General features: G+C 43.0%; 1 protein-coding gene across 1 annotated transcript in view; it reads left to right on the top strand.

Annotated features, from left to right (window-relative positions):
- mop (tyrosine-protein phosphatase non-receptor type protein myopic) overlaps positions 1-21,848 on the top strand; it is a 55,261-nt gene that overhangs the window by 13,922 nt on the left and 19,491 nt on the right. The window contains exons 7-15 of the mRNA XM_077644232.1: positions 4,430-4,588; positions 4,668-4,729; positions 5,006-5,200; positions 5,583-5,648; positions 6,485-6,624; positions 11,491-11,787; positions 20,341-20,504; positions 20,586-20,737; positions 21,624-21,817. Of these exons, the coding sequence (XP_077500358.1) occupies positions 4,430-4,588; positions 4,668-4,729; positions 5,006-5,200; positions 5,583-5,648; positions 6,485-6,624; positions 11,491-11,787; positions 20,341-20,504; positions 20,586-20,737; positions 21,624-21,817 (1,429 nt within the window). The remainder of the gene's footprint in view (positions 1-4,429; positions 4,589-4,667; positions 4,730-5,005; positions 5,201-5,582; positions 5,649-6,484; positions 6,625-11,490; positions 11,788-20,340; positions 20,505-20,585; positions 20,738-21,623; positions 21,818-21,848) is intronic.

The raw sequence follows: 21,848 nt of genomic DNA, 5'->3' as shown, positions 1-21,848 counted from the left end.
ACTGCGGCTGCGCGGTCCTCCAGCACGGTCCTCCAGCACCTCTGGCGAGGTGATGGATATAACCCCCTGTCCGCCCGCTTTACAGCGGCGGAACAGCTCTCTTGAGCGGAAAAAAGACAGGCCTCTCATAACGGGCCCACCACATAAGTAAATCACCTTTCATTTCCTCTCAAAAATATAAACATGGCTTTTTTAATTAAGTGGAATTGCAGAGGACCTATACGGAATTACAGTGACATAACACATATTTTAGGGTCAATGTTACCCATTGTTTTATATCTTCAGGAGACCAATCTTGGTCCACAACATGTGCATATCCTAAAACATTATAAAACTTTTAGGCGCAATCGAGAGCATGCAAATCGACTCTCGGGAGGTGTTGCGATTGTCATCCAAACCGGCGTCCCTGCTCAAGAAATCAAGCTCAAAACAAAACTTGAGGTGGTTGTAGTCAGCATCGTCAGCTACAAAACACTAACAATCTGTTCCGTATACATTCCTTTACACTTTACATTAAGAGTCCATGACCTACAAGAACTGACACATGAACTTCCAGAGCCATATCTGGTAGTTGGGGATTTTAACGCTCACTCCCCTTTTTGGGGAAGCGAGCGCTGCGACTCTAGGGGGCAAACAATCCAAGATTTTATTCTCACAAGCAATATATGTCTTTTAAACACGGAAAAGGCCACATACTACTCTCCAACCTCGGGCAATATGAGTGGTTTAGATTTGCCTTTTAGTTCTCAATCTGTTTTCAACGATTTTAAATGGGATGATATCTACAACCCATATGGCAGTGATCACCTTCCTGTGATAAGTTTGACATCTGCACCAGAAATAATCCTAACTAAACCGCGACGTTGGAAGCTGCATTTAGCAGACTGGGAAATTTTTAGAGCACAAGCCAATTTAAAGTATATAGTTTTAGAAAACCTCAGTATCGATGAGATAAACGAAATGTTCACGAATTGTATAATTACTGCCGCACACTTAGCTATTCTTCAGTCTTCAGGAGTGGTGTGGCAAAAACACAGTGTGGTGGACAAAGGAATGCAAGGAAGCAAAAAAACAACAAAATAAAGCTTGGGGCAAATTTCGCAGGTACAATACACGAGAACTTCGTACGTTTAAAAAAGGCAAGAGCAAAAGCTTGGTACGTCAGTCGCAGTGCCGAGAAATCCTCTTGGCAGAGTTACATTTCATCTATAATCTGTCAGATAACATAAAAAAAATGTGGGAACAGGTTAGGGAATTAAATGGCATCTTCTCACCATTCACGATTCCTCTTTTGACTACACCCGGCATACAAACAAGCATAAGGGAACAGGCAGACATTTTAGGGGAACACTTCGCTACAGTTTCTAGTTCATCGCACTATACACAGTCATTCCTGAAATACAAAAGTATTGCCGAAAAACAAAGACTTCCAACTAGTTGAGGTGCAAGCCAACAATACAACAATTTAATCACTCTCCAAGAAATCAATAATGTACTGTCTGCCGACAAAAAAACTGCTCCAGGACCCGACCAGATACACTATCAAATGCTTGCCCATCTTTCCCAGCCTGCCATAGAGGCACTCCTAAATTTCTTTAATAAAATATTCAGGGAAAAAAAAATACCTAAGGATTGGAAGAAAGCCGTCATAGTGCCATTCCTGAAACATCGAAAACCAACAACTTCCCCAAGTAGCTATTGGCCAATAGCCCTCACAAGCTGTCTCGCGAAATCTTTTGTAAGTGTCCATAATATAAGATTAACATTTGTCCTTGAATTCCGCAAACTTCTTGATGTCCATCAATGCGGTTATAAAAAGGGATACTCAACAACAGACCATTTAGTTTGCCTCGAAAACACAATAAGAGAAGATTTTATACACAAACAGCACTGTTGCCGTTTTCTTCGATATGGAGAAAGCGTATGATACAACCTGGAGGTTTTGAATCCTCAGCGACCTGGGCGACCTAGGTATCCACGGTAGGATGTTAAACTGCCTCAATGACTTTCTTTCCGACCGCTCATTTCAAGTACGCCTGGGATCAACCCTGTCCAGGAGCTTCGTTCAAAAGAACGGGGTTCCCCAGGGTGTATTTTAAGCACAACACTTTTTATTGTAAAGATGAATTCCATAAGTAAAATAATCCCAAAGTACATCCTGTATTTAGTGTATGTTGATGATCTTCAAATAGCCTGCACATCCTCAAACGTAGCAACATGCGAGAGACAAATACAGTTGACAATGAATAAACTAGTGACATGGGCAGATCAGAACGGTTTCCAGTTTTCCACACAGAAAACAGTCGCCATCCATTTCTCGCTGAAACGAGGCATACAAGCCGACCCATTCATACACCTGAACGGAACACAGATGCCCGTCAAAAATGAGCACAAATTTCTGGGTACAACTTTTGACAAAAAACTCAATTTCCAGCCTCATATAAACGCACTGAAAAAGAAAGCCTCTGGATCCCTAAATATACTCAAAGTACCCTCACGTAAACGTTGGGGTGCTAACAGGACATGTCTTTTACAAATTTATCGCTACGTGGTACGCTCTACCTTAGACTACGAATGTATAGTTTACGGGTCAGCGAGACCTTCGTACCTGAAATGACTAGATCCAATACATAATTTAGGTTTGCGTCTTTCCTCTGGTGCTTACAGGACGTCGCCCATAAATAGTCTTTATGTAGAAATCAACGAACTGTCACTTACAGATAGAAGAACCATGCTTACATGCTCATACATTTTAAAAATCAGTTCACTGCCCAAACACCTATGTTACCCAATAGTCACAAAGTGCCCATCCAGAACATTGTTTAACAATATACCGCTCGCTATCAGGCCACTCCACCTGCGTTTTGAAGAGATGTGCCAAAGCCTCGGCATACTAGATACATTACCTGACATTGCTCGGAGACGTGATCCACTACCTCCATGGTACAATTTTCCTGCTTTCTGTGATCTCGCTCTTACTCAGTTCCATAAAAAACAAGCTCTGCAACAACATATACTACAAGAATTCCTTGCACTCAAAAAAAATACAGTAGTTTTACGCAGTTTTATACAGATGGTTCAAAAATGGGACGTTTATGTAGGAAGCGCAGTGGTCCGAGGGAAGTCGGAGAAAACGGTACGACTTCCACAGTGCTCATCCATCTTCACTGCAGAATGTTACGCAGTCTGTGTGGCCGTAGAAAAAATAGAAAACGAAAACCTCGCCAACAGTGTTATTTACACAGATTCCCTCAGTATACTTACAGCTCTGCACTCTAGAAATGCAGTCACTCCGATTCTTGGTGACATCAAACACAAGATAGTAACAGCCGCAGCTCGAGGCAAAACATAAAACTCTGCTGGGTTCCCAGTCATGTTGGAATAAGAGGCAATGAGAGGGCAGATTTCTGCATTGCTAAAGCTCGTGGCAAGGAAATAAAGAAAGTGAATATACCTTTTAAGGATTGCATAAACATTGTACAGCGTAAATTAAGAGAAAAATGGCAGTCCGCATGGAACAGCGAAGTGAATAATAAACTACACTTGGTAAAACCGGTTTTAGGTGAATTTAAATCATGTGTTCACCAGGAACGTTTTAAAGAAGTGATTTTAGGCCGTCTTCGGATAGGCCACACGCACTTTGCACAACTTCCTGCTAACAAAACAAGACAAACCTGTTTGCGAATGCGGAGATGATCTTACTGTTAATCACATTTTATTTTCAGGTGTGAAACTTGAATCACTAAGAAAGAAGTATTTTACTGAATCTTATAATGAATGCATTCCTTTTCATCCAGCACTGCTCATAGATGATAATGCAATTGTTAACATACCTTCCGTTTTTAGCTTTTTAAAAGAAGCAAGGGTACTTGAAGAACTGTAAATTTTGAACCACTGGTTTGCTTTATTGCATGGTGCACCTCCGCCACTTTCTCATTCCTGAGAAGAAGACTGAGGCTTTTTATTTGATTGGTTGGGAGCCTCAGGATCCTTGCCCAGCCAAGCATAGCCGCTGAGGCTACCTTACCTTCTCTAAGGCTTTTACTATTAGCTATTTCCAGATTTCTTCTCTGTTTTTTACCAGGCAATTCAATATCTTTAGGCCATCTACACCATTGACGATTTTTCATATTCCTAAACATTATACAGAAAACCATTTCTATATCTTGAGCTTGGCGCATGATGGCCTTAGCTGCCTATGTGCCATAAAACCCAACACAACAACATGTTTCAATCTATAGCTTCTGAAATGGTGAACTTTTTTCATTTGCTGTGACATTTTCTTGGTAGCATTTGACCTTCTGTCTTAGTTATGCTGTTTGGCTGAGCGCCAGTGCTGTGCATCTCTTCAAGGCAAATGCCATATGTGGCATTAGAAAAAGAAACCTGAACCAATGGGATGTTACATAACAGTCTGCTCAATTTTCAGCTATGGAAGAAGATCCTGGACTTCAAAATGGCCTACTACCTAAGTGTGTCATGCTTGCACATGGGCAACCAAGCTGAAGAGGCTCAGAAAATGGGCGAGCGTCAGGCCTGGTACCAACTTGCTGTGGAGCATCTGAATGAGGCAACCTCCATTGCCAAGGCAAGCTTTTGACCATTTGATTGACTAGTGCTTGTTCTTTTTTTGGTTGCCTTTAACTTTGGCCATTCACTTTGCACAGGGCTTGGAAGAAGAGAATCTCAGTGAAACGCTTTCATTTGCAATGGATGTCATTGGCGGAAAGTAAGGATTTTTTTTGTTTGCTATAGCTGGTAATATTTGCAGTGTACCATGATGTTTGAAGTGTCAAGAAGTGAAAATTGAAAATGTTTTAAATTGATCAATATTTTTTCATAATTAAGCCACCAGTTGAAAACTGCCTGCTTTTCACATTTTGGTATTTGAAGTTACTTTTTTGTTAGCTTTCTCATGAGGCAGAAAAAAGAAAAAAAGTGAACTGCCTCCTCTGTTCAATTAGTGTGGAATGTAGCAGCCTGCCATCACTTTTTACTGCACCAGGTTCAAAGCTGCCAAGAAGGAGAATGAGTTTGTGTATCATGAAAAAGTGCCCCCTGTGGAGTCTTTGCCGGAAGTGAAAGGAGCCAACCTCGTCAAAGGCATCTCATTCAGCCCTACTGATCCAGAAATCAGTGGCCCTGACATCTTTGCTCGTCTGGTTCCAATAGAAGCGCATGAGGCTTCTTCTATTTACAGGTGACTTTGCTCTAAAATTTTTGTGCACCTTGACAGGATGCAGCCCTCTCATACATTTAGGAGCTGGAGAGCTAAGCGGTTGGTTCAGTTTGTTTCCATAGGATCAACAAGATGAGACTTATTGAGGGATGTACTTTTCAACTGACTGATTGTTGAAATTATCCAAGCCACTTGCTCGATTGTGTTACCCTCATGCTGGCAGTTCTTTCCTGCATTGCTGCATGACAGAACAGTTGTGTTCGCTTGATGGTGTTGCTTCAATTAAGTGTGGTAGGTGTGTCTTGTGCTAACAGACCACCTACCTTGTTTTGCTGCGAGGAAAATAATAAAATGGTTGTGAGTGGAGCATTTGTGCTTAACACTTGGCTTATTTCTCTCACAGTGAAGAAAAGGCACGACTTCTGCGTTCAGTTACCAGTCGTGTGGAAAAGAAGAACGAAGAGCTAGAGTAAGTGGAAAGAATCTCATAACTAGTCTTTTTGTATATATAGTAAGAACCTCGGTGGTTTTCTGTTCATGTAATCGAACGACACATAGCCAATTCCTGTTTGCAGCCCCCTAGTGCAGTCATTTGCCAGTAATTGATGTGGGCTATGTATATTGTCCTATCGGCAAAGGTAACCAATAATAAGCTGCAGTATGCCCATGTCCTTAAATTATTTGTCACTCTCAGTATAAAGTGTGCTTGTACCTGTGGTAGAAGACATTTCAGTGAACATGGGTGTGCAGGTCCTTCGCATGCGCCATGTCATTGAGATGCTCCCGCATCATCTGTTCTAATACCACATCATCTGCTATGTGTTCTTTCTTGATATCAGTAAAGACCTCTTGGATCTCTCCGTATATTATTGTCGTAGCATCGAAAAACATGCACTTGCATGTTCATAATAGTAGTGATTCGGCTGTGTGGCCAGGGCTACTTTATTTTTTTATTTTTTTGATTTCCCAACCTGAAGTATATATACATTAGACTAGCCTGTTGTGCATCAGGGGCGCAGGCAGGGGCTCATTATGTTTCAATCTTTCTTAGTAGCTCCAACCCACTTAATGCACATTAGGCTGATTACCAGTTTATGTTGGTTGATATAAAATCACTGGTACAGCTCTTGCCAACATTTTGGCATCAGTCTGAGGTTGCAGTTCAACTAGTTTGCGTTGGTATGTCAGTGCCATGCCTGCATATCATATAACTACATCTGTGTCACAGCTTTGGCATCAGACGTTTGGCATTTCGCTGGTTGCAACTTATATCCTGTTGTCTAACTATGAATGCTTGACTTCCAGAGCCTTCCTGTCATCGCTGAACCTGGATAAGAGCATGCTGGTGATGGATGCACAAGCAGTGCCACAAGAGGTGGTCCAGTGCTGTGCCAGGCTGAGTGTGTGCCCCACAGCTGTCAGTGACTTGGTTCTCACAATCCAAGGTGAAGGTTTACGCATTGCTGCCTTTTGCATTTGCAAACAGTCTTAGTCATGTAATGTGCAGTTAGTTTTCTTTGAAAAACCATTCATACCCCGAAAGAGAATTGGGTTCTGCATGTTTTGCAGTGTTATTATGATTAAAGTGGAACTGTAACATGCTATTTGCAAATATCATGCTTAGAATTGAAGATTTTGCGTTGAATACTTCAGTTTCTTTTTTTCTCAGGGATGGTTGTCAGAATGTGCGGGTGCACAGGAATTACAGGTTGCTTAATATCACTCTACAGGGATATTTCTTTTAAAGACTTTATGCCTAGCCAATCTTGATAAGTTTCCTCCTAACCCTTTGTACAGCAGTGCAGAGGGGCACGTGTCCCACTTGCTTCAAGTGCTGGCGAACGGAAAATGGTGCACCTACAAGGGATATTTTTGCATGCTGAATACTACCGAACTATCAAACAAGCCACTTAGTTTTTATTTTTCGCTGAAGGCCTCCTTTGTGTTATGTGTGTTTTACAGGCATGGGTGTACAGTTCAACGAGGTCTGTTTGTGGGGAAGAATAAAATTAGAAAAATTGTTGTGCTTTTGAGCCTTTTCTATTAGTCAACTGCCTTATAATACTTCTTGAAGCAATTTTCGATTCTACGCATCACGTTTGAGGTCTATTTACGAAGTCTTTGGTACTACTGTGTGCACCTTTTTTCTACAAAATCAGTTGTTGAAATGGCTTGAACCTAACATAAATCAATTCTTTGAGTCATTTTAACTGCAACTTTACCATTTGTATGCATGTGAGATATGCACACAGCTTGAGCCCTATAAAGGGTTAAATCAAGCTCGTGCATGAAGCACACCCTGGTCATGTTCAAGTGAATCTACTTATTGCAGAGGTGCAGTCTTAGTGAAGTAACTGCGGTGGAATATTGATGATACAATCGCGGCTGATGCGAATTTTGAAATGATAGGAATTTATAAAATTTCCTGGCTGAAGTGCATTTTATACAATGTGCAGAATTCGGATGGTGTGAACCGTCTCCCGAGTCACTGCAGATGATACGAACACATGAGTCGTGACCGCCCCCTTGAGCATAAGCGCTGCTTACTGATCACCGATGCACGATTGCCAGTCGTGCGATATGCACCGCAAGCAGGGAGTGGTGGCATGCAGCTGGCTGTAAAGATATCTGCTTGAATGCATTTCCTGGGCTTTTGCCTGTGGATTTTGTTCATTTTTGGATGATGGTAATTTCAGATAGTACAGTTAAACCTCGATTTAACGAAATCGGTAAAATCGGCAGTTTACTTCGTAATATTGAAATTTCGCCACATTGAAGTTCGCCTCCTGGCATGCTAAGAATCCACTGTAAACGTGCTGCAGATAACTCATAGGAAAAGCTTTTATTTAAAGCTTCTTCTGGCCTTTCTTCACCATCAGCAGCGACGTTCCGCACGTGTTATGTCGCGAGCCGCCCCAGCACGTCCATCGCGCCGACCACCTTGTGGTTGACAGGAACAACGCACTCGTCTCGAGTTTTGGTTTTTCTGTCATCATCATCCTCTTGTAAGTGCCCCAAGCACACTGCAGATATGACGTCGCGTTCCGCCGCTGTCACCGCTGCGAGCTCGTGGCCGCCGACGGCGCCCTCGTGACGGCCATGTCGTGGGCCCCCTCCCTCTCTTGCATTTCCCTTACTCTTCTGTCTTTCTTCAGGTTGGCGAGAATGAGGAGAGTGTCCTAAAATTACCGTCCAATGAAATGAAATCAGGTCAACCCCTCTTCTTGTTTTCTGCCATAAGCACGGGTGTGTGCCTTTTTGCACATACGCGCATCGTCTGAGTTAAAGAGAGGTTGTCAGATGTGAAGCGCGCAACGGGCTTCACAGCTGATGGGTGTGCCAACGGCACTGACCTTCCAGTCCTTTTACCAAGCTTTGGGCATCCGTAAACGTGATAAACGAGGCGCGCTGACTTCGAGCACAATCAGCGCATCACATTCGGGGCCGATTCACCGATTTTAGACAAGATAGCGAGAGCCGCTGGCTGGCCTGGCAGGCTGCCAAGGTGCGCAGACACTCGCGCCGGCCTCGCCCGTACTGCCCCAGATGGCACGGCTGGCAACACACTCACCACTATGATCGTCGTCGTATTTACGTCTGCCATGCGCTCTGTATGTGAGAACAGTGCAGTGCCCATACTATGGACGCGCTTCGGCACGTGCTCCGCTCGACCACTTGTCCCGCGATACAATTTTTCCACAGGTTCGTTTCCAGCCAGCAATGAAATTTTGTTGTATTGAAAGTGCGCCAAAATCCACTATATTATATTGAGGCTAAAAATAAATACATGGTATTCTATAAACGTGAAGTTACGAAAACTATAATGTTTTGTTATATTGAAGTTTGTTACATCGAGGCTTAACTGTATGAGTATTTTTTGTGGTGCCGCGAACCCATAGTTATAGCCATAACAATGCACCTGCCAACCAATACTTTTCCAGGACCATTGCTCCTTGGGAATAGCAGCTGATTCCTCCTGATTTAGTTATGGCAAAACACAACAATTAGAATCCTCAGCCACCGTTAAAGAAGCTTGACAGGTTTGATTGATATGTTGTGCATTACTGCAATGTGTCGAAGACCTAGAAGTCTGCAGCAACGTGTACAGTTCCTCAAGGATGACGGTTGAGCGTGACCCGGATGCCTCCATATGCACAGCTGAAATATATGGTGTGCTACCTGTGCAAAGATTTGAAAGTATGAACTCATTCAAAAAATTCCTAACATCTACAAACTCTTCTAGTCTTGTAAAGGAAGCCGCAAGTAGTATGCACACATATAAGGATGCCATTGTCAGTTAGCTGCACCTCGGGCTTCATAACCATTTTTATTAAATTACCTATTTTACTAGGTGGAGAATTAGGCACAGCTTTGCAACATTGAAGTCGTCAAAATGTTTGGCTGTATTTGAGGAAGTTTCATACAACAGTCTCGTAATTTACTGCATTTGGGTTACTGTGGTGCAGATGTTTGGCAGGATACGTTATTGAACCCAGAAAATGCACTTCATAAATTACCAAATCTGACACACTTCACAGGCGTCATATTTGGTAGTTTGTGAGCTTCTATCTGTGTAGATACTATAAGGTTCTGAAGTATTTTAGCCTCTGGGAATCGCACTGGCTTTCAAAGAGTGCCTAGGTGCCCCATGCTGCCTCCCTGCTCTTCCTACCAAACTTTTTTGCAAAAAAAAAAAATACACACATGCTGAGCTCCTAAACAAAAGTGTACTTGATAACTAGTGAAATAGTCTGCTGTAAAGAGTTACTATTTTCTCAGTTCCCGCAGTAAAGGGTGTGAAGAAAAGAATGTTAGCTTGCGTGAATATGGAGGGTTGGGGAAACCCAAGAACTGTAAGTATCCTGATGGTTTCGCTGAATCAAATTTGAGAACCAAATACTAGGGTTCATTGAGAGAGTTGGGGTACAGTGGCAGGAACCCTCTTCTCTTGAGGTCTTTCTCAATCCTATGTTCGACCTGTCCATTGTCATATGTACGCAATGCTGTTTCAAGAAAAGCCCAAATTTATGCATTTTTTTAGCAGTATAGTTCTGTGCTGTTGTCACACGGGCTTTATATATGAGTTATTTGGGAGGGGGGACTGCTCAGTATCAGAGCCTTTTCGCTTGGAGACTAGTGCAGGGAGGCAGAGGGTTTGCCTGTTTTAATCCAGGCAGTTGTTAAGAGAAAAAGCATCCACACATTTCATCACACTACAAGCCTAAGCGCTTACTCTCTAGGTAGGTCTGATAAGCACTGCCTTATGTGTACATTTTTTTGTCACTTGTAAATAGGTTGCTTTAAAAGATTGCCTTGTGTTGGTTTCAGCATTCATAAGAAATTATCTGCTTCACACTTGTGCCAGAGGCGACTGATTGGAAGAAGCAATGCTTTTTAACCAGTATTCACATAAGTAAACAAGTTTTGGCATGGAGGGATGCGTAGGGTGTTGTCCAAATATTGCCTTCCCATGGCACCTCCTCTCCCCTTTCCACATTCACCATGGCAGCCAGGAGGGACATCATTGTTACCATGCGAATCTCTGACCAAAGAAAGGGGATGCCGCCGTGGGCGGACACGGGCAGCGAACTTTCAGGCGTGAAAAAAAAAAATGCCACACAGTCCCCACCTGTAGGAAAAGAAACCCACAGGAAGTGGGGATTGTGCCAGTCGGAGCAAGACTGAAAGCTGGGTCACCCTGCAGGCTCTCGGAAGGGTGACGTGTGCACAGTCGTCCTTGCTTAGGGAGGGACTTAATTGCCCGTGTGAATAGCTCTTTAGTTGTTGTGCTGCATTGCTGTTCAAAGCTTTCTGCCTTAGTCCATAGCTGATGTAAGATGCACGACTCTCCCTACACTGGCTTATGCCCTAGTTATTTGAATGAATGCCTAACATGCACAGATTTTTTTAAAATTTACAAATCATCCCTTTAGCAGCTTAATGTTTTGCACTATAGTTTGCTACAGACTGCCATGTTTATGGTGCCATGGTGTCGTGTTTATGATGGAGCAACATTATTAGTTGCATTTTTGATGCTGAGGCCATTCACATTACTCTTGGCCATGCTGGCTGCAACCTGAGTGAGGACAAGTGTCATGTGTACAGACGCTTTGCTGCACCTTAGCTTCACCTAGATCATTTTTTTTTTGGCATGGTCTTGTTGCTGTACACCATAGACTACTAGTGTTGAGTGTTGCTGCTGCCCCTTTTGAGGTCCTTCGTGTCTTGGAGCTTGCTGCCTTCAGTATTATGCTAGCTGCCTTAAATTTGAGTGCGGTTGTTAAAATGTTTTCCTGACTAATTTGTTGCAGGCCTGAAGGAGCTTTACCACAGTGTGGACAAGGACCTAGCACAAGTTGAACAGCTGTTGAAAGAGGAACGGGAGAAGGAAGCGGCACATGGCACAGCATTGGGAAAGCGGGCGCCCTCCAACCTGGTGACAGAGCTAGCAGCTGAATTAGCCAAGTACCAAGAGGTGCACCAGCGCACTGCTGACTCCAACAGTGCCCTGCAGAAGAGCCTGGCTGCACACTCGGGAAACCTGAAGCTGCTGTCCAGTCCTTTGGAGGAGGTGGACAAGGCCCTGCCCTCCGTGTCGCTGCTTGATGGTCAGGATTCTTGCACTTTTACTGCAACGTTTGTTTGACTGGCTGCACTTGGTGTTGGGCCCCTTTAAATGGAATTATTTGTGAGGTCATAGCTCTGGTTCAGGTCCTTTGCTTCATGAGAGAAGGAATGGCATGTAGTCATGAGCAGTTGCTGTGTTGCCTGTTTATTTATGCCTGTTTTTAGAACACGGCTCTTAAGCGCCCATTCGTGGGTTGAGGTGTGTCGCCACCATTGGTGTAACTGAGCCAAACCATAAGTAAATAAATCAATCAATAAAAATAAACATTACCGCGACTGGGATTCAAACCTGGGCGCCGTGAACAGATCAGCTTCACTGGCCACTGCACAAGAGCACTAGGCTATCGCCGCAGCCGATCACGCCTCGTGTTAAACTGCAACACACTCTTGTGCTGTGCATGCACACCTTCGTCTTCTTCAACTAATATTGCTATCGGACTGATATACACATTCTCACGCACTGTGCATTGCACATTGTTGCCTTCATCAACTAATGTACTACTATTGAACTAACATCGTCGGCAGACGGGCCGATGACCCAGCAAAGCAAAACAATGAGCCTACAGAGAGAGCACTTGGCTAATGCCACAGCCAGTCACATTTCGTGTTAAACTGCAATGCACCCTCTCATCGTCTTCAACTACTACTACTATCGAAGTAATATCGTCGTCAGACATGCACGGCCCAGCAGAGCAAAGCAGTGAGCCTACAGAGCCTGAGACACCAACAGAACTGCATTCAAATTTCATAGTAGGTAGAATTGTAATCGTCCTTAGAATTTTTTTATCCAGTTCATTTTCTGCCTTCGTTTTTTGATATTTGTTTTGAAAGTCTGAGATTCCAACAGAGTAGGCAGGCAACCATAATTGTCCAGCAACAAACACTGTTAAGTCTGGCAGTGCCTGAGAAGGGTCATCTAGGCTGGAGAACTGTGTACAAGGGACAGAGAGAAAATTGTGATAAATTGGTACATAAAGAAGGCATGTTGAGACAAAAGTGTAGAATTTTGGCATTAACCTGCTTTCATGCACATTTCTGCTTTATGTATGTGTCCTTGGCTACCATAGTTGAAGCGCCTGATTAATACACAGCATTTTTGATGCCAGCTTTGTTGTGTGATGGTGTCTTGCCAGGTACTCAGATGTCTTGTTTCTCATTTTTATTGTGCTCAGATCCTTAAAAAAAATAGCACAAAGCTTCCCGTATTTCTTTGTTAGAATGCTTGCTGTTTCTTTTTTTTTTTTTCATAAATGGGATGGAAGGTTAATTGAGCATGGCTTTATGCGCTTCATGCTGCTTTAAGGCCGCTGTACAATCGTTTTTTGGGCACATGCGGAAGCGTCCTTGCGATTCTGCCTGCGGGCCGAACAATGGGGCGGACCAAAATGGTCAGCTTCAACTTTAAGGCGCATGACATTGCAGCTGTTGACTGCTGTTCCGTGATGTGCCAAGTCCCACCTCCTCATTTTTACCTGTGCAAGATGGCTGCTCGCGAAGCAAAGTGAGAAACCTGTCCGAGGTGGCAGTAGCTATGCCGAGGAACATATAATGTAGGTCGCATGTCGCAATTACGAGTGTTGACAGTGACTTCAAACTTCGCCATGTGCAACAACGGCAAGCTACAGTTTCCCCCAAGTTGTTTTGTCGCCGTCTACAGAGAGTTGACTGAGTGGCCTTCAAACCCACGCAGGACGTACTACAGAGGGGCGGTGTCGCGAAGTGTTTATTTGGAGTCGTTTGTGGTTGTTACCAGTGTTCTTTATTCACTCGGGGATCTTCACGGACAGCAGCGAGAAGCAAATCCCCAGGGTGAATTTCCTGTGCATGCAGTAAGCTTCACAGCACAGTGACAAGTGCGAGCATGGTGAAAGTGATTGTGGTCAGAACGAGTGCTTTTTGGTCAGTGATATCGCCTACAAGTATGATAGTTACGTTTGAAAAGCTCACTATGCATGCCTTGTTTTCAGAATGCTGAAATGAACTTCGAGCTGTATAGCTAGTTGCATTCGTTCCTTTGGTTGCAGTGATCGTGTGTGTACTCTGCTTGAGATCTGCCGTGAGTGCGATGGGACCTTTTTTACAACCTTGATTTGTGTATATGAAATGATCTCATCTCTACGGCCGTTGAGCTGTTTTCTGTCGTAACCACAGAAGCATCGCCACCATTCTGGGGCTTTGTGCTCCATAAAGTGCACTTTGCGATTATGGCTGGCCAGATTACGATCGTGTGCTGGCGGCACTGTGAAATCTGTGTGAAAACATCGGTGTGCATGGCAGCTGTCACTTCGGGAGCGTCTTTTTTTTTTTTCCTCTGGCTATGCAGGCTGATATCTGCAATAAATATTTGTGTGATGAATTGGATGAATCCAGCTTCCCCTGCATGTGATGACGGGCTGAGCCAAAGTAGTAGTGTTAAGTTTGGCTTGTGACTTTATCGCCAGATCAGGAACTCTATGTACGAACAAAAAGCATTGTTCCAACCCATTCATGGGTGTTTCGCAGTGCACAAATATACAATATGTGCCGACTAGTCCAGCTATTTTTCATGAGCATTTCTTTTCATGTGATGCCAAAAAAAAAAAAAAAGACTACAGCAGACGCCTATGCTTCTCAAAGCAAGCAACCCATATACAGTTGTGCCTTATTAATTCTGGACTCATTGGTTCTGAATCAAAACTGCACATAGACCCGAGTTTTCCATAATAGGAAATCGTGATTAAAAAAAAAAGTTTTCATTAAACTGCCGTGATTAAAATTTATTTTTTACTTAGCGGCATGAAGTTGAACTTTAGACAAATGCTTGTCAATATTGAGTGTATCATCTTGGTTGCCATGGCCATTGGTAAAATGCAGCGATCTTGAAGTGCTCCATGAGTCATGGCAGGCGGGATAGAACTTAATGCTTAACTGCGGAACTGTACTTGTTGAACTGGCATCTGATTCCATATTTGTTGTTGCTTTCACAACACTACTGTCGCCAAGCTGCTCGACAACTCGGCTTCATTGGTGTCAAACAGTTGTTGAGCAGTACTTCCTAGGTAGGGTGCACCAGCTTGTTTGAGATAATTCTCGAAGCCTTTAGAAGCATATGTCACCAATGCACATGCACATGTGCATCTGACACATTCATTTACCTGCGACTGCCTGCAATGAACATTATTTGCCCTCTGGGTGAAAGTGATGGTGGGCCTATGAGAGTATTGTATTTGTTAGAAATGTACAATGCTTCATAGATTTTCTTAGTCTTGCTTGCATTTGCTGCATGCCTTAAGTCGTTTGCTTGAACGTAGATGCTTATTTGCGCCTTTCACAATGATCAGCTATAGGTTTCTTGGGACACTTTATCTTTTTACATTTGTTGTATGGTGGTAACGGGACCATTTTTTGTGCATATTGCCAAACCACATTAACGAGGTTGATTTTGATTTTTCAAAATGTGTTATGCTCTATTGCACAGTAGTTGGCTCTGCTGCTGACATTAAGCCATTTCTGAAAGTCCTGCAATGTTGGTGCAGCCATTGACCTGTCGAGGCTGAGACCTTGTTTAGTTGGAACACATTTCCTTACTGCTCAGATTGTATTTGCTGATTCCTTGCTTTGCACCTGTGCTAAGTTCTCCTGCATAACATGCTTTGAACTCCAGTAGTTTTTTTCCTTCTTGCAGCATGCTCTAACATTAACTTAGTAATTTGTGCAGTGAACAATGCGCGCCAGGAAGTGAGTCGCCGAGCCCTTTGGTGCCAATTATTTTGACACCCGAAAGAGAAGTGCTTTGTCAACAAGAAAGTGGGAGCGGAGAAAGTCGGTGTGCCTGGCAGTTTACGGTTTTACAAAAAAAAACTGCACGCTATGCTACAAGTGGTGTGATGGCAATTGCAGGGTGCAGCAACCGTATCATTCAGTCTGCATTTGATTTCTCTGCTCAAATGCAAGCACTTCTAACAGTCCTTGTGCTCTGCATTGCATTTCCACCCTGTCCATTGTCCAAACAGCATGTTTTCATGTTTACAAGGCATACATGCATTGAAAAAGTTTAGTCTTCAGAAAAACTGTGCATAATTCGAGTCACCATATTTCAGGGTGGATATTAACGAGGCATGGCTGTATACAGGAAAATGTGGTAAAATTCTTCAGTTCTGATAATGTCACAAGCACCAAATCACTGTTGCTTAATTACCTGACATGAGAAGTAAATTTATTCTTTGCAAACTAAGTGAGCTATTAGAATAATGGGCTGTATGGCACAGAACTTTCATGGTTGAAAAATAATAGTTGGCTTTACCTAACATCATCACTTTAAAACAGCAGATTGAAAAATGAGCCCTCTGTAGCTGGTAAAACAACGTATGAAACAAGCACAACTGCAAAGAACAGACACTCTCACTGTTTCAGGCAGCTTTCTAAAAGAGTGCCTCCTTCTCCTCTATAATGAGACTAGATTACACATAAAGTTCTGTCGTCCTGAATGGAGTTAAATTGCAGCTGCAGTTATTTTCTTACATTGACGGCAGTAGAATACTTGGAAAAGCATAAACCTTTACTCAGTACTAATTTAATCGTAGAGTTGCTGTTTTGCTTACATTAGTAGCAGGAGTTGTTTTCATGAAAGATCCTAGAAAGGAGAATCATTTTGTCGCATAAACTTGTAAGAGGAAGCCACAAAACAAGGCATTTGTCTGCCTAATTGCATACAGCCATTCTAGCATGATTTAAATTCACAAAGACTCCCTATATAAAGCAGCAAAGTAGGCATAGCCTAGACAAAAATCTTCAAGCAATTGATATTAACGGCAGTCATTTTAATGTGACATACAACTAAAGGGAACTCTGGCATTTTGAAAACCAAATTGGTAATGATATAACAAGCTTTATTTTGTTTGTTGCTGGTGAGCAACAGGTAGCACATTACATAATTTTATATATACAACTGCTGCAAACAATGCTCACTTTCACTTGCTTCTTTGGGAACCAGAATCACTGTTATGATTGCTAATTTTTTAAGTGTTAACTCTTACTACTTACATTTGTCGAGGGTGTGTCTGTCTGCAGCGAAGGTCAACTTGACCAAAACGGTAACCACACTATATCGCTTAGCAGCAGTGGGCGCGTAGCGCCTACATTGATACGTATCATTTTGATCCGTTATATATGTGGCAGTATAGCGGCCATGGAAGTGGGACCCTCTCCAGGGCACCATTTGCACAAAATTTGGGGGCCACCCATTTGATGCAGAATGTTCGAAATGGTGTCAGATGACTTGGCATGTTCCTGAGGATAAAATTACTAATTGAGATTAAGCCCAAAATATGTGTGGGATTCACAACGACTCCCTTTCCGCCCCCAAACCATGCATTCCGAGGATCTACAGGCGGCAATTACGGCTGCACCATTTGTCGCAGGGGGCTCTGGGCGGCGTCAAATGATCCGTCGTGTTGTGGTGCACACGTTTATAAAATTAACTGATATAACAAGAAAATATATCGGATATAGTGAAGGTGGCTGTAAATTTCAATAGTAGTGCAAAATAGATGGCGCTGCTTGTGTCTTATAAGGGATGTTTCCACAAAGGAAACATCCGCGGATGTTTGGATTTGGTCTTTTCACGTTTTCTGAGCACACCGATGTAAACACTTGAACCTCCCTTAGCTAATGATATTAAGGCGAACACTGAGGCAGTGTTGACAGAGAATTTTGCTTCGGGTCAGAAAAAAAAAGTCTTAAACATCACTGTAAATCTATATGAGAGGACATATGCATGTCGCCCCCACACGCACTTCAATGCTTTATTTTTATTTCATTGTATTTCGTGACATAACTTTTATCCTACTAATGTATTTCTACAAATTCTTTTGTAGAAATTCCCTTTACAAATTCCCTGAATATATGAAGTATTCTTTCCCAACCTTCTCAGGGGCTGTCACCATGTAAACCCTCCAAACTGGTTTTGGCATTTACTCTACCTGTAAGCCAGTTTACCAACGTCCACATCTTATTATGGTTATGTTGATGATGGCATGTATGGCCTTTTACGCAATACTAAGCAACCACTTTGTTTTGCATTTACATGGGCACTTTGAGAATTCTTTCTAGTTGCACAGACAACATGCCCTCTTGTTCAGCTTGTTGTGCTGAGAGCCAATCAATGTATCAACATTGATTGCTCTCAGCACAACTCTCCTGGCTTGTGCGCACTGCTGCATTCCGGCTTGTGCAATTTTCATTTCAATATGAGGTCAGGAATGAGTGCTAAAATAAAAGTGGTCCACTGTCACTGTGTAAAAAACAAAGCCATGCATTTCAGCTTAGTGATAAATGGCTTAGCCCCTTTAATTGTAGCCACACTGTGCTATTTCTATTTTGTCTTTTCTAATGGACCAAAAAACATGACAGAAAGAAATCAGTATTGTTGCAAAAAACCACTGGTCACTCGTCTGAAATGCAGAACTGCTGAACTTACAACTGATATTACTCATTCCAAATTATTGGGAACGTCGTATATTTTCTCATGCATTTGGATTAGTATTTGACAGTTATGTGATAAAATATGGTTAATTTTTTATGCATGAATAATTCAGACACACAAATAAATGAATAGATAAATGTCTTTTGCAATAACAATTAAGTGGGGAGATAGTAAGGAGGTGTGTTTACATCACGGTGACAACTACTGTGCATGGATTAATGAAAAGGCTTTAGAATAAAGGCAATTAAACACATGTAAAAAAACTGCAGTGTGCTAGTTAGAATAACTGACGACTTCACCTGTACCTATCTTAGCTATTTGAGAAATCAGTGAATTTTCCTATTGCAGTTGCAAACGATTGAGTAATGTACTGCTAACCTAGCTTGTTCTAGTTTGCGTCCTTAGCCCTGAGACACGATATGAATTGCATCGTCGTTCTGGAATTGTTATCGCACATTTGGGGATAGTGTAACATGTAATGGGGCGTTCTTCAGATATTAAGGGGGCAAAAATTCTAGACCGTTGCGAGAACAGTTGCATATCTATGGGTGGTTCCTGTATGAGACTAGCCAACTAGCGATCAAACAAGAAGCTGTACACGATAGCTTTGTGATGCCTTTTTTTCACTTTCTGCAATAGAAATAGTGCAAATCTTTATCGTTTCCCACGACAGTGTTTCAAATAAAGCTCACCTGCAGTGTTGCAAAGTTCGTTGTGAATTCGTTCGCGAATGTCAAGATTGGCCGCGCCGAGATCCATGGCTATCACAGCCGATTGCGGTTTTACCTTCAACGAAAAATTTCACAGCTAAACATGTCTCGATCTCTCGAGTGAGCCACAATCAGTGTGGGTTTTTCTACTCCAAGATACCTGCATGTTTTGCTACGACACATGCCTGTGCTGCCGCACGGGCAGGCGCACAGGCTGCAGTGGCATGCGCACCATTGGAAGGCTGGAATTGTCCGCCCCGGTCATAACCAGCAATCTGATCGTACACCTCTTCCACCCTGCATGCTCAGGTGCCTGTGCGCAGCTGCAAGGACGCATTCTCATGTGCCTCAAAAACGGTCATACAGCGGCCTTTACAGGGAGGTGTTTAGTTAGTTCTTTGTAGGCCAATGCATATAGTGCTACCTGTACATTTAGCTTCCAGCAAACTCGGCAGTGCATGCATTTCTCTAAGGTAAATAGTCAGCTGTAGTTGGTCACTGCGCTTGTCTTGTTTTAATATAAGACTGGTGCCACTTGATTTACTTTACTATTTAAAGACAAGCACAAATATGTAGGAACTACCCTTTCATGTTGTTGCAGTACATGTTTTCCTGGACAGAGTGTAGATAGCAAATTGTGTGCAGTTTACATTTTTGCAGCGATAGTTACATTACGCTAGCACTTCGAGCCTTCAGCGTGGCACCCTTTGAGCTTTGTGGCCGCCCTTGAGCTGCATGGCAGCGCCGTGGCTGGTCACGTGTTTGGTCACGCGGTGCGAAGCAGCTGTCAGCGGCGCAGCGCGCAGGCGAAACTGAGGGGGGGGGGGATTGAATCCACGTCCAGGAATGAAGAGGAAGACGGAACGCCCAGCGAAACAGAGCGGCGAAAGACTGACTTTGCAATTCTACCGTGTCGTGTCACTCCAGGTTTAACCAGAGCTAAACCACGGCCCTTTTTTTTTTGTCTGTGTGCAGATAACTGGGTTTCAGGGTTTTAAAACTGATGCTCTGCTGACTAAGCCATGAGCCCAGTCATTCCCAATGCTGCTAGCAAGTGTGGTGCAGTATGTGTCAAAGAACAAAGAAAATGCTTGACCTCTGGACACATGAACATGAAGGCTACTGGTCCCCACTCCTTAGTATTGCAAGCTGTTTCATGACAAGATTTACTTCTGATAATAGGCTACATTCTCACATGCAGAAGGGCCATTAACATGGAGGCATTTGTTAAAAAGGTAGTTTTGTCATTTAAGGCTGGTAGCTTATGAGGTTATAAATAGTTGGTTGCTTGTGTGACAAGGCAGTAAGCATAGTGAGTTAGATGTATTGTTTATTAAGTCATTTTATAAACCTTCTTTCAGTGCCCAACAACGAAGCTGTGGTCAAGGAGCTTTCTCACCTGCTAGATAAAGTTGATGAGATGAAAAAGCAGCGGCAGATGCTACATTCTCATTTGAGAGATGCTCTTCAGAAGGATGATGTCACTCGGCAGATTGTGACGAGGAACAAAGGTGAAGAACTTCAGGTGTGTACATGTAGTTAAGTGGGGGTTGCAGTAAGGTTTTCAATCAATAGTTCATTTTTTTTTGTTCTTTTGTGTGTGCAGGCATTCTTTGCAGCTGAACTGAAAAAGCACGACCAAGAGGTGTCACTTTTGGAGCAAAACTTGGCAGCTCAAGACAACATCTTGAAAGCGCTAACACAAGCCAATGCCCGTTTTGCGGAGACACGTAAAGCTGCCTCTGACATACTGAGGAGGTTAGTTGTATTACCTTTTAAACATGATAGCAGCCTGTAGGACATAAACTTGGAGGCTGATGAAAATTGGTAGGAGTTTAGCTTAGTTAATCTTAGTAGACGTGCTAAAGCAGGTGTTCATTCTTCATTTAGAGGGGAAACATGAGCTCCGCCTCAAGTGTATGACGCGATAGCCTTATTGGGTTCATGCTCATATATGCAGAATTGGTCATTCTCTACTTAACATTCATAGATAGTACTTGTACCACTACCGGTGCAGCGGTTAAGTGAGGCGCCACTGCACTGGTAGGTAGCTGTTTCTGCCACAGCCACCGGTGGGGATTGTGCGACCCATTTTGCTCTTCCCGAGCAACTTCTCATGCAGCTGGCGCGACGCTCCTCCGAACATACCCGAGCTTACCCAAGCATACCCAAGTTACTACCCGAGCTTACCCAAGTAACTTTGGTAAGCTCAGGTAAGCAGCGTCACTGTTGCTAGGCGAGGTCACAAGAAAGATTGGACGGCTGACAAGATTCTTAGTCGGTGTTGGTGAGCGTATGAGTGCTTTCGCACTAAAAGGCTGGGAAGTAGCAGCAGTGAAGTTAACTTTGGAATAGAAAATTCCAGGAAACAGTCAAATATTACAAAGGCTAAAGTGGAGGGATGTGGTCAAAAAGTTTTGTGGGGTCAAGTAGTAGTGGCCATCAAAACAGGAGTTATAGATGAGAGAGAAAGTCACATTATTCTGAGCATAGTATTATTCTTATTAGTTTTTGCCCGGCTTTTAATATTTTGATGATTGAAAATCGCTGTGAGAACGAGGTATTTTCTGTGCTGTACACTCACGTGGTCGGTGATGATGGTAATTGCTGCTTTTTTATTATCTATTATTTCTGTGCTGTGCAGGCGAGAAGCTATGGTAGCATCCCTGATAGCATCTTTTGAAGCTTACGAGGATTTAGGGACCAAAACCCAGAAAGGTGTTGAGTTTTATAAGAAGATGCAAACAAATGTGGGCAAGCTCCTGACCAGACTGCGAAGTGTTGTCAAAGTGCAGGATGAAGAGCGCGCACTGCAGCTGGAGGCCCAAGCACGTAAAGGTGAGAGTTTCCAGTCCTTCATCATCTGTGC

This window comes from Amblyomma americanum, chromosome 1, assembly GCF_052857255.1.
Source record: "Amblyomma americanum isolate KBUSLIRL-KWMA chromosome 1, ASM5285725v1, whole genome shotgun sequence".
Taxonomy (NCBI): domain Eukaryota; kingdom Metazoa; phylum Arthropoda; class Arachnida; order Ixodida; family Ixodidae; genus Amblyomma; species Amblyomma americanum.
The sequence above is the reverse complement of the archived record's forward strand: the minus strand, read 5'-3'. Positions and strand labels throughout refer to the sequence as shown.